We start from the raw sequence: 14,241 nt of genomic DNA, 5'->3' as shown, positions 1-14,241 counted from the left end.
ACAAGAACCTGTCTCTCACTCCTGAAACCCAAACTCCCACACACTGACTAAAGAGTAAGCCAGCTACACACAGAGTGCCCACACATAACGCTCTAAAACCAAGTCTATAAATATGGCATATGCACATATATGAGCATAGGCACACAGAGACATGACAACACCTAACACTATCCTAAAATGAAACAAAAATTAACAATTCCTATTTTGATACTGCCATAAAACAATGTGCATCCACTGCCATCATGAACATCTGACTGTGTTGCAATATTAACTCACCCCTTGTCTGCAGGCTTGTTCATTGAGCGCCCTCACCCATGCCCTCTGCCAGTGTTCCCTAAAGGACTTGAAAGCAAAGAGGGAGGAGAGAAGCCCTTTAACCCCAGCCTCTGTGTCCCTTGCAGAGCCATCTCGCCCAAATCGAAGCCGTAGGAGGGAGCCCCATACACCGCCTGTTAATGTCTGATGGGTGAGGCTGAGTGGGAGCTGCCAGCAGGTTTCTTCACTCCGCCGGAGCCTGGCACCTCTCCTTGGCCTCAGTAAGGCCAAAGAGAATTGGATGAGCCAGGCTAGCACAACCAGCAAAGAGACACAGAAGAGTGCCACTAGGACCAGCCAACTCACGTCCTGGAAACTCATCATCTCTCCTCTCGCCAATCACTTCAGTCGCATTTTTATTACAGGCTGGAAATTGTGATTCATGGAGGTGGGACTCTGTGAACATGGGAAAAAAAAGGGGTGATTGAGAGTAAGACATGAAAAAAGCTTGAGAAAGGGCAACAACTCATTTTGCAGCAAATTTATCAGTTTGGAATCTAGAAAACATCTTAAAGGGGAAAAGGCATATAATCTATATCAACATTTATGTACATAAAAATTTCTGAAATGTTATGGAAAGACAACACATATTTGAATGTAACCAAGAGCCAAACCTCTAAAAACCAAAATATTATTTTTTTTTAGTGAGTCAGTATGCATATATATTGATAGATCGTAGATCATAGATCGTAAAACTGTCTTCATGCATTCAGGGCATGTTACATATATGTTCATTAAATCAGAAACATTCATAAAACTTATTCAAAGGAAGCAAGTTTGTTCAAGTTTATCATTCACTTTTCAATCTGAACTGAATAGTGATTGGATTGCCATATTAAGGGCATAATGTACCTCCCTACATGAAATGCCTGAGTGCTATTTCATATCTCTGCTCAGAGTATTTCACCTGGCAACACTTTCATTTTCAATACAGCAGAAATGCAGCCAGGTGCCACCTGTAAGAGTGCAGCAAAGTAGTACATAGCCATACACCTGCAAATAATAGGTCGAGTATTTGTTTTTCACAACGTAGATAAAGGTAAATTAGGTGAAGAAGCCCACTATGTTAATAACTCCCAAATATCTAGACAAGAATATGCAAATGTAAACACATACACTTCCCTGATTTAAAATGATTTGCAGATTTTGAGGCATATAACTGCATTAAACTTGGATACAAGATATCCAGTATGTATCAACGTGTAAAAAGCTGTTTATGACCAAATTAAAAATACGGCTTATGTATTTATTGATATGTTTAACATAAGAAAATATTGCTGTTAGTCAGGTGCAACTGCTGTAAAATACAATTGATGCAAATTGTAACAAAACATCTTTTGTTTGGTTTGTGACTTCATTGATCATTTTTTGAAAAACGCAAAATTAGAAATAACCCTATTACGTATGTCAGACCATTTGAGGTACAGTGGGGCTAACTGTCTACTGTCAGTAGGCTTATAAACCATTATTTGAATCATCTTATTAAAGGTAGCTAGCTGATTGTGTCACTGTATCTGGATACTGAAGGAGGCATTTGCACATTTTTCCTATGTTTACACGGAGAGTATATCTGGCTACTCAAAGCCGTATTGTAGAATATATTTCGGCTGTTAAAAGCCACTGTTAGTTTAGCTTCAAACTGAAGTTGGCTTCTGTTTCTAATTTTCCGTTCGACCTTAAATGGCGCAGGAGTGCGCGTGTAACGCTGCACCATTTAAGGTGGAAAAAGAAATTTAAATAAGAAGCCAACTTCAGCGTCGTATGATGCTACGTAATACTGTATTTACCGTTTTTTTCCAGACAACACGCCGAACAAGTAGAGTAAATATCAGCAGAACATCCAGCACAAAGACGCCATGAACGTTACGCCAAACAGAACCTGGCAGCTGCCGTTAACGTCGCTGTGGCAGCCGTTAGCCTCCGCTGCTAGCCGCTCATATTCCTGCTCCTAATCCGAGCTGCTGTCTTCGTCTGCTCCTTATGGTTGCTTTTCGTCCTCTTATGTCCTCGAAAGCATTTTGCCCGCACCGTAGAGCTCAGTTTACTCAGAGACACTGGTTTATGAGCACTTATCGGGCTGTAACTGCGACCACGTCCCTCCTCCCTCCGCTACAGAAACCTACAGAACTGTCAAAATCGCAGCACAAACAGCGCGCGCACACAGCGATGAACCACTTGTCAAAGAATCGTTCAATTGATTCAGTTATTTTTCTGAATCATTGGAACCGACTCACAATTTTAAGCAAATGGAACAGAATTATGATTCCACTTCTGTGGACGATATAATATATAATCTCACATGCAGCTTACATCCATAAAATATCCAAAATATGAATCTGTGGTTTCAAATTGCTGTGAAACCTCAAGTCAGCTAGAGTCATAAACACAAAGAAAATGGGCTTTAAAATGTTTAGTATGGAAGCAAATCTGTCATAAACTTCCATGCATACACTATACTCAGGAATGTACTTGTGTGCTGTTTTGACATACTATTAAGGTAGTATGCAGTACCATGATGCGCAAAATTCCTTTTACATGACATATATAGACCTCACTGTTCATAGAACTGACTCAATACAAAAGAAATTACTGAGCAATTACACCACTAATTGTGGTAAGTGTGATTACCACTCAAAAACATTATTGTACTTGCTTAACTGGATTTTTAGCTGTGCATTGTGTGTGATACTGTACTAATAATTTAGGGTAGCACAATGGTGCTGCAGGTAGTGTCCTTGCCACACAGCTCCGGGATTTTGAGGTCCTTGGTTCAATCTCCACTTGGGACACTCTTTGTGAGGTGTTTGCTGTGTCTGTGTGGGTTTCCTCAAGGTGCTCAGGTTTCCTGCCACAGTCTGAAAACACATGTTGGTAAGTGTATTACCTGTGTAATTGAGTGCGTGTGCAATTCCCTATGATGTATTGGTGGCCTTTCCTGTATCTGTACCGGCCTTAAGCCCTATTATTCAGGTTAGGCTTCAGGTACACCACAATTCTGGACAGAACGAAGAGTTTGAGAGATGAGAGAAATGAATGAATACAGTTGAATACTGAATGGTGAAACCCATTGAAATTTGTTTTAGTCTTGGATTGCCTTCATTTATGGAAGCCCATACAATGTCAATACAATTTGACAATTATAAAATACAATTATGAGATAATAAGTCATAATTTTGTAATAATAAGTCATAACAATGAGATAGTAAGTCGATTATGAGATATCGTATGGCCTTTTTTACTTCTAGATACGGAAAAGTAGAGACAGAGGAGCATCAAGTTGATTTGACTTGTAAATCAAAGATTCAATCGGTGCTTCAATTCATTCGACGTGCGTTTCTAAAGAATCGGTTCGCTTAAATGAATCCGCCTTACCATGGCCAGCGCGCACATGTCGCGCGCATTTAAAGGGACCGTTGTTCTCGGTCGCGCGCACACTTTCTTCTATTTATACTCACTTTTTCACATTAATTGTGTCAAGGACACCAAGCTCGGACACGTTCTTCTTTGAGCGTGTAACAGAGGGGTGGATTACTTACTGATTCACCCCAGTTATCATGGGATTTATATATTTCAACCCAGTCTCATCGCTTTTAGATTTATGACTGAATCCCTCCTGTCATCCTGTCTTCTGCCCACTGTGAATGTCTGTAGTGTCCCACTTCTTTGATTCTCCCCAACAGGCGTGCTCATGAAGTCACCCTATCAGCACTTGTTGGGCCCCTATTGTAAGTTAGCATCAGACGACATTTTCATGAAAGAAATTACCCATGTTCCACTGCTAACCTGTGACATACCTCAGACAAACCAATAACAGGAGATTCGATTAAAGATAAGAAATAAATTCTGTAACTGAATATTTTTACTAAAGTAGTTTATGTCTTTTTTAAAGGTGATTAAGTTGAACTGTTTAGCTTGCTGTGGTGATATAAATGTACCAGTTCATCCATCCATTATCTGTAACCCTTATCCAGTTCAGGGTCACGGTGTGTCCAGAGCCTACCTGGAATCATTGGGCGCAAGGCAGGAATACACCCTGGAGGGGGCGCCAGTCCTTCTCAGGGCAACACACACACTCACACATTCACTCACACACTCAGTCACTTTTTTTGAGTCGCCAATCAACCTACCAACGTGTTTTTGGACTGTGGGAGGAAACCGGAGCACCCGGAGGAAACCCACACGGACACAGGGAGAACTCACCAAACTCCTCACAGACAGTCACCCGGAGCGGGAATCGAATCCACATCCTCCAGGTCCCTGGAGCTGTGTGACTGTGCCCCGTACCAGTCCAAAAGCCTCTTTTCAAACTACAATACACTGTTGAAATGACATTCAATAAACTTGTTTGAACAAGAAAACACGTGTGTTCATGACAGGAACTTATAAGACTATATGGTAACCATTACATTCTTGACGTCACAAAACACAAGCTTCTTTACATTTTATCAACCAATTTATTTAAGGGACAGGGCATCAGGTACCTTTTGGTTTTGTAAAATATAGAAGCTGAAAATGAAAGGCTCATGTTTCACAGAAACACTTCCAAACATGAAGATGAGATTATGATCAATTATCTCCACAACTTTCAACACATTTCTGTTGAAGCTTCTAGTAAAACACTTTAATGGTTAACCCAGAACATGGTGAATAGTGTTTAAGCAGTAGTGATGTACACAGCTGAAGGACTGCGAGACAAATTTTTGTCTCAGTCCTGCTCTCAGTCTTCCAAGAACTGGAACAGTTGAACTGTTGCATTCCCTTTTCTCCCATGTTCAGCTAGAGCAAAATACTACTGAAAGGATACTAATATATTTTGCCATGTAAAACCAGCCTGCACCCCTCTTCTATGAAAAATAGCCAATGTTTTATGTTTACGGCTATTTTACATTTTCACTATTAAAGCTCAGATAATGCATACATTGTCTGGGGGTGACCCTGATCAGGATAGTTTTATTTATGTCAAATACTTACATACAGATCAGAAAAAATGCTTAGTGTTTACTTGATTAAACAGCATTTTCTGACCTTATCGCTCACCTACTGGCTGCTGCAAAAAAGTGTCAAATTTCAACGTGTCAAGGGTCAAATTGTCTTTTCTTTTTTTTTTTTTTTTGATTTCCGAATGTAAACAAACCAGAGAAAAATGCAGTTCCTCACAATTGTAGACATTCCCTTCAAACATTACAAATAGGCCTTACGTTTTAAAGACACACTCACACATTCACTCACACCAACCTACCAATGTCGGTTTTTGGACCATTGGAGGAAATCCCTCCTTTCAGAACATTGTTGACTTTAGGACAGTACTGTTAAAAATAAATTACATTCTGCAACTTGAGGGAGAGGGCGGCACAGTGGTGCAGCAGGTAGTGTCGCAGTCACACAGCTCCAGGGACCTGGATGTTGTGGGTTTGATTCCCGCTCTGGGTGACTGTCTGTGAGGAGTTTGTGTGTTCTCCTCGTATCTGCGTGGGTAATGGTCCAAAAACACATGTTGGTAGGTGGATTGGCGACTCAAATTGTCCGTGAGTGTTTCTGTGTTGCCCTGTGAAGGACTGGCGCACCCTCCAGGGTGTATTCCCGCCTTGCACCCAATGATTCCAGGTAGGCTCTGGACCCACTGCGACGCTGAATTGGATAAGCGGTTACAGATAATGAATGAATGAACCAACTTGAGGGAGCTCAAGGAGCAATTTCTTTGATTCATTCATTCGTTGTCTGTAACCACTTATCCAGTCCAGGGCGGTGGGTGACACACACTCACACATTCACTCACACCTATTGCCAATCCACCTACCAACATGTGTTGGACTGTGGGAGGAAACGGGAACAGCCAGAGGAAACCCACATGGACACAGGGAGAACACACCAAACTTCTCACGGTCACCTGGAGTGAGATTTGAACCGACAACCTCCAGGTCCCTGGAGCTGTGTGACTGTGATACTACCTGCTGTGCCACCACTCAGCCTTTTTGTTTGATTCAAATTATTTAGAAATATTAAATATTATTTAATATTACAATTCATTTCAATTTAAAATTTGCAAGATAAACCATACATTCTAAACAATCTGCTTTATCCAATAGAGATTGTTTAATATTACATTCGTTTTATTTAAATTCGCATTTAGTTTAAAATTTATTTAAATTTAAACATATACCGTACACTGTATACAATTCGGTATATCTATCAAGGATTTGAGGCTTTTATTTTGTCTTTTTTAGGTCTAATAAAATTCTATTTAAGGTTGTACTCAAATCAGCAATTATTTATTTATTTATTACGTATTACATTATGAAACATATTTTTTAACATATTTTGTTAATTTTTTTTTTTGTTGTTGTTATTTATTTAGCACTTCCGGAAAGCAATTCATTAAAACTAAGGTCGAATCTCAAATGGCTCCCAACATCCTAAATAGTGAACTGCGTAACTGACATGGCCAGTAACATGCAAATAGAGCATAAGCTAAATGTCCAAAAAGTTACATTGGAGAATAAATCATAGGCTGTATATCATTTACGTAATTCGCATTGCGTATCTAATTACAAAAGTATTTTGACGAATTATGTTTAACACTATGTAGGCAGTAGGAACTATTTGAGATCGAGCCCAAGCTCATGTTGACGGAAGAGGACGTGGAGGTTTCGTGATCTTTTGCGGCTCGGCTAGAAACAGTTGCTGTTTTGTAAAATATGGCAACGTTATGTAGCAGCGTACTTTACTTCGTTTTAAGCTTCAACTTGGAAGTTTTATTCAGCTTTGTCTTGTCTCTGTAATGCACTTTTTCTTTTTTCATTGGGACTACCTTGATAAAACGGTGAACATAGTGCTGTGATCGCGGACTGAATAAATTTTTCAGAACTGTCAAATTAATCATTAATCAAACTACTTTCTGCGTCGAGCGTTTAAGTTATAACTTGATGAAAAATATGAAGCAGTAAACGTTAGTCGTCTAAGACAACGAGGGAGCCCGTATAACAGCTCTTGCTTTGTCGTTAAGATGTATTTAGAAACAATAGCGTCGCCTTTAGGGTTTATATACTTTTTAACTTTACACGAGGAATAGTAGTTTATTTTCAGGAAACGAGAAGGGTGGGATCTACCTTATCGTGCTAAGTGAAGGAAATTAGGACAAAAACAATCATCAACCTGCTAAACGTCAGTGTGTGAATTACAAACCAGGTTAAGAACTGCCTCGATTCTAATAAAATGTTCATGTATTGACCAGGAACCTGTGGTGCCTCAACTGAACTAAAGCGATTTATTTGGGGCTGTCCTACCTGTACAACAGCAGAGTGTTAATTAAAAGTTCCAGCCCAATTAAAAAATGTCTCCCGTTCCCATCCTTCCTCTAATTATCAGCTGTTGCATGTCTGCTCTTGGGTGTGTTGCCACACTCAAGCTCATTCCAGCCTTCAAGGATCATTTCATTTCTGCCAGACTCTTTGGCCTGGACCTGAACAAAACCACAAAAAAACAAGTGTAAGCCGAATTTCTGTTAAGATTGTTTTGAATGTAGTATTGTCTGTATTCAGTGGCAAGAATGAACAGACCCTTACCTTTTAATTTATACTCCTTTTATCAGGCCAGAGTCTCAAGGTGTGATCAGTGGCACTGTCTTCCTCATCATTCTCTTCCTTTTCATCCCAGTGCCTTTCCTCAGTTGCTTTATGGGAGAGAAATGTCGCAGCTTCCCACACAATGAGGTATAAGTAAATCAATGATTAAGTATAACTTTGTAATTCTAAAAATGCTTATCTTTCATATTTTGTCTTTACCGTCTTATCGTAAGTCCCTGACTACTGCTCAGAGTCTCGTAATATTATTTAGGCATTTTAATGACTATACAAACCTGGTTATTTCACTTAATGGTGGGACATTCTATGTCCAAAATTATTCATTCAATTACCCAACTTTAAAAGGTGGTCAGTTTTGCACTCACAGCTCCTGAAATCTCACTAGAAAAGAATTCCCAACAGAATGGGACACATGGAATCTACATATGAGCCTAAAGTCATCTTGTACTACACCAGTGCACATCTAGCATCAGCTCGAGAGGTATAAATCACCGCCTAAAAGGTTATGGAGCTGGAGCAAATAGTGTAAATTGAGCACTTTTGGGCTCATTTGTAAGTTCTGTTACGTATCCAGGACATTCAACATCATCCAACAGCTGTACCTGAACTCACAAATGCTCTCATGACTGAAAGGACTCAAATCATCAACTAAAACATCAAATACGGTTGCTGCAGCAAATTGAAAATAATTACTAAACTTAATTTCTGGAAAATGTTGGATGAGCAGATGTTTACAAAAGTTTGGACATATAGTGTATCTAAACCTTTCTTGTAGCCCTCTTAATATATGTTCTTGATCTGTATTTTATGCAGTTTGTAGAGCTGATTGGTGCATTGCTGGCCATCTGCTGCATGATTTTCCTTGGTTTCGCTGATGATGTGCTTAACCTGCGATGGAGGCACAAGCTGCTGCTACCTACCATGGCCTCACTGCCCCTCCTCATGGTCTACTTCACCAACTTTGGCAACACAGTCATAGTCGTGCCCAAACCATTCCGGGTTCTGCTGGGGATGCATCTGGATTTGGGTTAGTTGGACTGGAGAAGCCGAAATTAAGAAAGTTGAGGAATTAAAACGACAGAAAATGATAACTTGGCTGGACTATATATATATTTATATATAATGTATGTATGTGAATTTTAAATAAGATAAATGGCTGAAGTTTGGATTCAGTCAATATTGCACTAAATTTGAAAAGCAAAATATCTACTAAAATGCCCATATAACCACATAAAGCTAATTAGCATAAAATTTACAATGAGTTTTTTGAGTTGGAAGAGAAGCACCAGTTCATTAATCTGAATAATACTGACAAAATAATACAATAGTTATTTAAAATATTACTTTGTATTTTTTGCCATATCCCCACCATTATTTTAAAAACATGAACACTTAAAAACACTAGGTAGTATTTTTCCCTTGAACTTACAGCTTCAAAATAACTGTGATGTTTCACTGAGCTGTAACAGGGAGAATAGAGTTTTTTCTTCTCCAGGCTTAGCACTGCAGAAACTGCACTATATAACTTTTTTTGTGGGGGTATGTACTGCTTAGTGAAAGTTTATTTATATGTATTCTGTTGTTCCAGGTATCCTGTATTATGTATATATGGGCATGCTAGCTGTGTTCTGCACTAATGCCATCAACATCCTGGCTGGCATCAACGGGATTGAGTCTGGGCAGGCTCTCTTTATCTCTGGCTCCATCATTATCTTCAATGTATTGGAGCTCAATGGTGAGTTGATATATCCCCAAGAACAATTTTTTTTCAATATATATTTTCTTAAAATATATGGGGGGTGAAAATAGATTTGATGTTTGTAAATACTTTTGTATGACACTAAAGCCCATATTTCATGCTCATTGAAATTCTCTGATGCAATCTGTTGTGGCAGATTACGCTTAGGATTAGCTTTTATGAACAGACTCTCCTGCAATGGGAAAAACAACCTCTTTTTAACTTAAATTAATTCATTTATGATATAACCTCAAGTCAACATTTGCTCATCTCATTATTTATGGCTAATCTGTATTAGTGAATAAGACCCAGTTACTCACATTTAACTAACATCCAGTTTTCCATTGTAGGAGACTACAGAGATGACCATGTTTTCTCTTTGTACTTCATGATCCCTTTCTTTTTCACCACGCTGGCTCTCTTCTACCACAACTGGTTTGTTTGATATCTCTCACTGGGTATTTATTATTACATTAACAGCTTGGATGTACCATCAACCCTAAGCCTTCATACATCTAGTTTGTTGTAAAATATGGAATCATTGCCATTCAGTAAATGTTTTTTTTTCCCACCTAAATGTTCCATTTGCCACTCAAAACATTGAACAATATGTTGTATTCTGGCAGCACACTCCTTCAATGATTTTAAAATACATGATTTGCTATTATGCTTTTGACTGCCCTTGTAGGTACCCCTCTTCAGTGTTTGTAGGAGACACCTTCTGTTATTTTGCTGGGATGACGTTCGCGGTGGTGGGCATTCTTGGCCATTTTAGCAAGACCATGCTGCTTTTCTTCATCCCTCAAGTCGTAAACTTCATCTACTCTCTGCCACAGCTGTTCCACATTGTACCTTGTCCTAGACATCGCTTGCCCAGGTAGTTCAGTTTTTGGAAGGTACAGGGATTTTCTGCAAATCTAGATTGCTACACAATAGGCAACTAACAGTAATTTGGGTTTGTAGTAAGTACACAGTTTATTATGTTAATAGAATTTAATACCTTTATGTCCCAATACATTCCCTGGGAAAATCAGAAAGCTGTACTAGGGTAATACAAAAAAACCCTACAATATAGATATTTCTCAAATCTACTAAAAATCAATTAGAAAAAATACTGACAGATTTTAACTGGTAAAACCATACAGTCAGTTAATAAAACAATATCATAATCAAAATAAACATCGTAAAAAAGGGCAAATAAAGGCCAAAATATATAAGGTCAAAGTATTAAATCTTTGCATGTCTTTGTGCAACTGTATTATCTATGAAAATACAAATCAGAGCCATTATCTGCCAATACTCCTTAATAAAAAAACTCACTGTAAATAGGATTAAATAGTTCCAGAACACTTTTGCCACTGTGTGTATGGATTTGGTGTTCTGTGTTGATTGTAAAACATACTTGGGTATCTAGAAAAGAGATAGCTAGATAGATTGCTATCCTAGCAATATTTAAAATGCTTCCCAAAATGATTATTCAATGGCTTTAAAATGGCATTTGCCCTCCTCATTGCCTGGGGCTAGGTCTGATGCAGTTCAGTGACATTTTTCGCTGCTTTGACCAGGCTGTATAACCTGATTTATTGTGCAAGCTCAAGCTGTCCAACATGGCAAGAACAAAAATGCAAATAACTATTAAAAATGGCTTAATAATACATTAAATTTAAAAAGTGTGATCATAGTGGACTTTATTATTAGCAGGTTTATTTTCCTAATTAAAAAGATTTGAGCATCACTCTTGGGCTCAAAGCACAACTAACTGTCCAGGATAGAACCAGTATTCTTATTCATATCATCAGTTTCATTACTACATATTTTTTATTTGGCTTTAATTTAAAGTGATTATTTAAATACACAATGATCTAGAAATGATTTCATTATATTTTATTCCAAATAATACGAGGCACAATGAGACAAACCTTTGATAAAACTCACTTGACTTTTGATGTTTAAATACTTCAAATCTCTCCACAGATTGCAACAGGACACAGGAAAACTTGGCATGAGCTACTCAAAGTTTAAAAAAAAGGATCTTGGCAAACTAGGACAGCTTGTTTTGAAGGTAAAGAACAATATTCACTTAGCAGTACAAAAGAACTTAAACAACATTGTATGATTAGTCTCAAAATACTTGAAAGTGTAAGATTGTTATGGGGGAAAACATGTTAAATTGATAAACTAATCTTGCGTTTCTTTCATTGTCCTGCAGGTGGCAGAAGCGTTATGGGTGCTGGACGTTCGCAGGGGTCAGGAGGGAGATGATGAGTTTATTGAGTGCAATAACATGACCCTAATTAACCTAGTACTGAAGTTACTAGGGCCCACACATGAGAGAAACCTCACAGCCATTATGCTCTTAATACAGGTGAGAGTGTAAGCTAAAGCCTTTGTATTCTGTATGACTTTGCTCAAGCTGGATGCTTGAAGTGGATCTTTCAGAGTTTTTTTTTTTTATCTAAAAGTAATTTATGACATAATTATAACTTAATAATTGGTTCTAATATATTGTTTTAGTCATGCATTTGCACATGGTCATGCAAATATACTAACCACAGGCCTGCTGGAGTTATTGTGGTTACTGTTGATTTGCATATGGCTTTTAGCCAACTCACCCTAAGGTTCCCAATCTCAGTCTAGGCAGATGTGTCTTTTATTCTTTATATATATATATATATATATATATATATATATATATAAAACAATAAAAGACACAGCTGCGTAGACTGAGATTGGGAAATTTTATATATTATATATTTTATGTATATAATCGTGTTTTTCTTATTGTACACACCAAATCAAGACCACAGGGAGCTTAGTAATTCGTTAAAGTGAACTAAAACAAGTGGGATAAAGCACAAAAAATAAACAGGGATGTGTATCCATGAGTGAAATTAAGAACTTCTGCCCCACGAACAAGCTGTTTGCTAAGTTCAGGAGCAAATGATATTTGTGGAGAAGGCATGTTCTACTTTAGTGATGGATAGTCTTGTAAATATTTTTTTTACACATTGTCACTGTCCAATAAAAAATATGGATCTCTAAAAAGGAACCTTTATAGGAGAAGAGAAAGAATTCCTTAATTTGCAATGGAAGTCAATGTAAAATATTTAATTCTGGAACATTTCTATTGGTCAATTCATCATTATATTATCACAAAATGTGAGGGACAGCTGTTTTCAAATGATGTAGTAAACTAAAAATCAAAATGGAGATTCATGTTTTTCTTTACATAAATATACACCATTTATGAAAACAAGTATAAATCATCAAGACACGTTTTCTGAATATGCAAAAAATGGATTTATCACCAGTTTTTTTTATATGAACATAACCCTACATTTGAACTCTTTTCAAGTCTGTGTTTTTATTTTGTTTGTTTGTGTGTTTCTTATTATTAATTTTTTTATACAGGTCTTTGGGAGCATCATTGCTTTTGGAATTCGATATCATTTGGTTCGTCTCTTTTATGACGTCTAGCATCTCAACACACAGTATGAAGAAGAACAAAAGGGACTTTAACTTCCTACTGAAACAACTGATTAAGAATGGTTCTGGGTGATTTCAAGTCTGCCTTTCTTTTACCACTCGCACATGGACCTGTTTACAATGCCATTTTTAAAAATCTGATTTGTTAACATTTGAATATGTGAAACAGTCACAAGCCTTTAAATGTCACATATTCATCCGAGACACTATTTCTTTTAAAAGAAAGTAGCTCTCAAATGAATCTACATTCAGTTACACTAATTTAAATCATTACAATAAATGAAGATTTGGATATATTCACCAACCACCTCAGGGGCAGGAGTGGGGATCTAGAATTAACTTTTCTGACCATGACCACTGTAAATGCAGAGAAATCAGCCCTGAGATCAGTTGTCTTTTTGGGAAAACCTGTACTTAACTCTGTAAGAGCTACTTAATATTAAGGATGTAGCACAAGCAATACTAAAGGAATATATTCAAGCAGAAATATTGCTGTTTCAGAAAGAAAATGTTTGATGTTCTATCTATGTATTTGAATGAAAATTTAAAAAGAGCAGGCTATGAAGTACCTCAGATTTACATTTTAAAAACATCTTGGTGTTAATATCATTTTACAAAGGAGGGAGTGTGTTCAGTGTGATGGTCACTCTAACAGTTAAGAATCTTCCTTGTTCTAAGATGCTTTTGGGAAAACAAACTGTATCTACTAATTTACGTATTTGAAATGTAGCTGGACTTAATTTGAACAAAAATCTCATTTATGTGGTACTTAAGTAAGTACAAGATCTGGATATAAAAAAGGACATTTGGTGGAATGTAGTTTGGAAACGTAGGTAGATTTTCTGAAGTATTGTCCAAAATTTGTGTATTTCTCAAATAATAGCCTGAATGCTGAGCAGCACAAAAAGTTACTGGTGTCAATCTTGCGCAAATGCCTAGAGATTATATGATATCCATATAAATGTATTTTGTTTTTATCTGAAATATCACTAAGCCTGTGAAGGACACACCTGTTTGACACTGGACCATTATGTGTATCAGAAATGATTGTTTAATTTCTGTTTAAAAATAAATAACTGTAAACTAAAGTTATTGGCATTTCATGTATGTTTTATATTTTGC

General features: G+C 37.4%; 2 protein-coding genes across 4 annotated transcripts in view; one reads left to right on the top strand and one right to left on the bottom strand.

The window, feature by feature from the left end:
• Positions 1–7,683, bottom strand: part of c2cd2l (c2cd2 like) — a 34,111-nt gene extending 26,428 nt beyond the window's left edge. For 2 of the 3 annotated variants that reach the window (XM_066658990.1, XM_066658992.1), the window contains exons 1-2: positions 2,103–2,450; positions 277–711 (exon numbers count right to left, since the gene is read on the bottom strand). In XM_066658990.1, coding sequence (XP_066515087.1) covers positions 277–639 — 363 coding nt within the window. In that variant the 5' untranslated portion in view covers positions 640–711; positions 2,103–2,450. Of the gene's footprint in view, positions 1–276; positions 712–2,102; positions 2,451–7,598 lie in introns of those variants that run through there. The other variant, XM_066658991.1, reaches the window with a different exon arrangement.
• Positions 6,994–14,193, top strand: dpagt1 (dolichyl-phosphate (UDP-N-acetylglucosamine) N-acetylglucosaminephosphotransferase 1 (GlcNAc-1-P transferase)). The gene is made up of 9 exons (XM_066658994.1): positions 6,994–7,800; positions 7,904–8,024; positions 8,709–8,922; positions 9,484–9,630; positions 9,984–10,068; positions 10,322–10,510; positions 11,608–11,695; positions 11,843–11,998; positions 13,045–14,193. Exons 1-9 carry the CDS (start codon positions 7,646–7,648, stop codon positions 13,108–13,110), a joined length of 1,221 nt encoding a protein of 406 aa, XP_066515091.1. The 5' UTR covers positions 6,994–7,645; the 3' UTR covers positions 13,111–14,193.
• Positions 14,194–14,241: the final 48 nt, after the last annotated feature.

Source organism: Hoplias malabaricus, chromosome 2, assembly GCF_029633855.1.
Source record: "Hoplias malabaricus isolate fHopMal1 chromosome 2, fHopMal1.hap1, whole genome shotgun sequence".
NCBI lineage: Eukaryota > Metazoa > Chordata > Actinopteri > Characiformes > Erythrinidae > Hoplias > Hoplias malabaricus.
This window is presented reverse-complemented; position numbering and strand designations above follow the sequence as displayed.

Bases quoted from the DNA above. Each gene is read 5' to 3' on its own strand.
- dpagt1 (XM_066658994.1), top strand. From the start codon at position 7,646: ATGTCTCCCGTTCCCATCCTTCCTCTAATTATCAGCTGTTGCATGTCT. The intron at 9,631-9,983 runs GTGAGTTGATAT...TTTCCATTGTAG, and splicing joins CAATGTATTGGAGCTCAATG to GAGACTACAGAGATGACCAT. The intron at 10,511-11,607 runs GTAGTTCAGTTT...ATCTCTCCACAG, and splicing joins CCTAGACATCGCTTGCCCAG to ATTGCAACAGGACACAGGAA.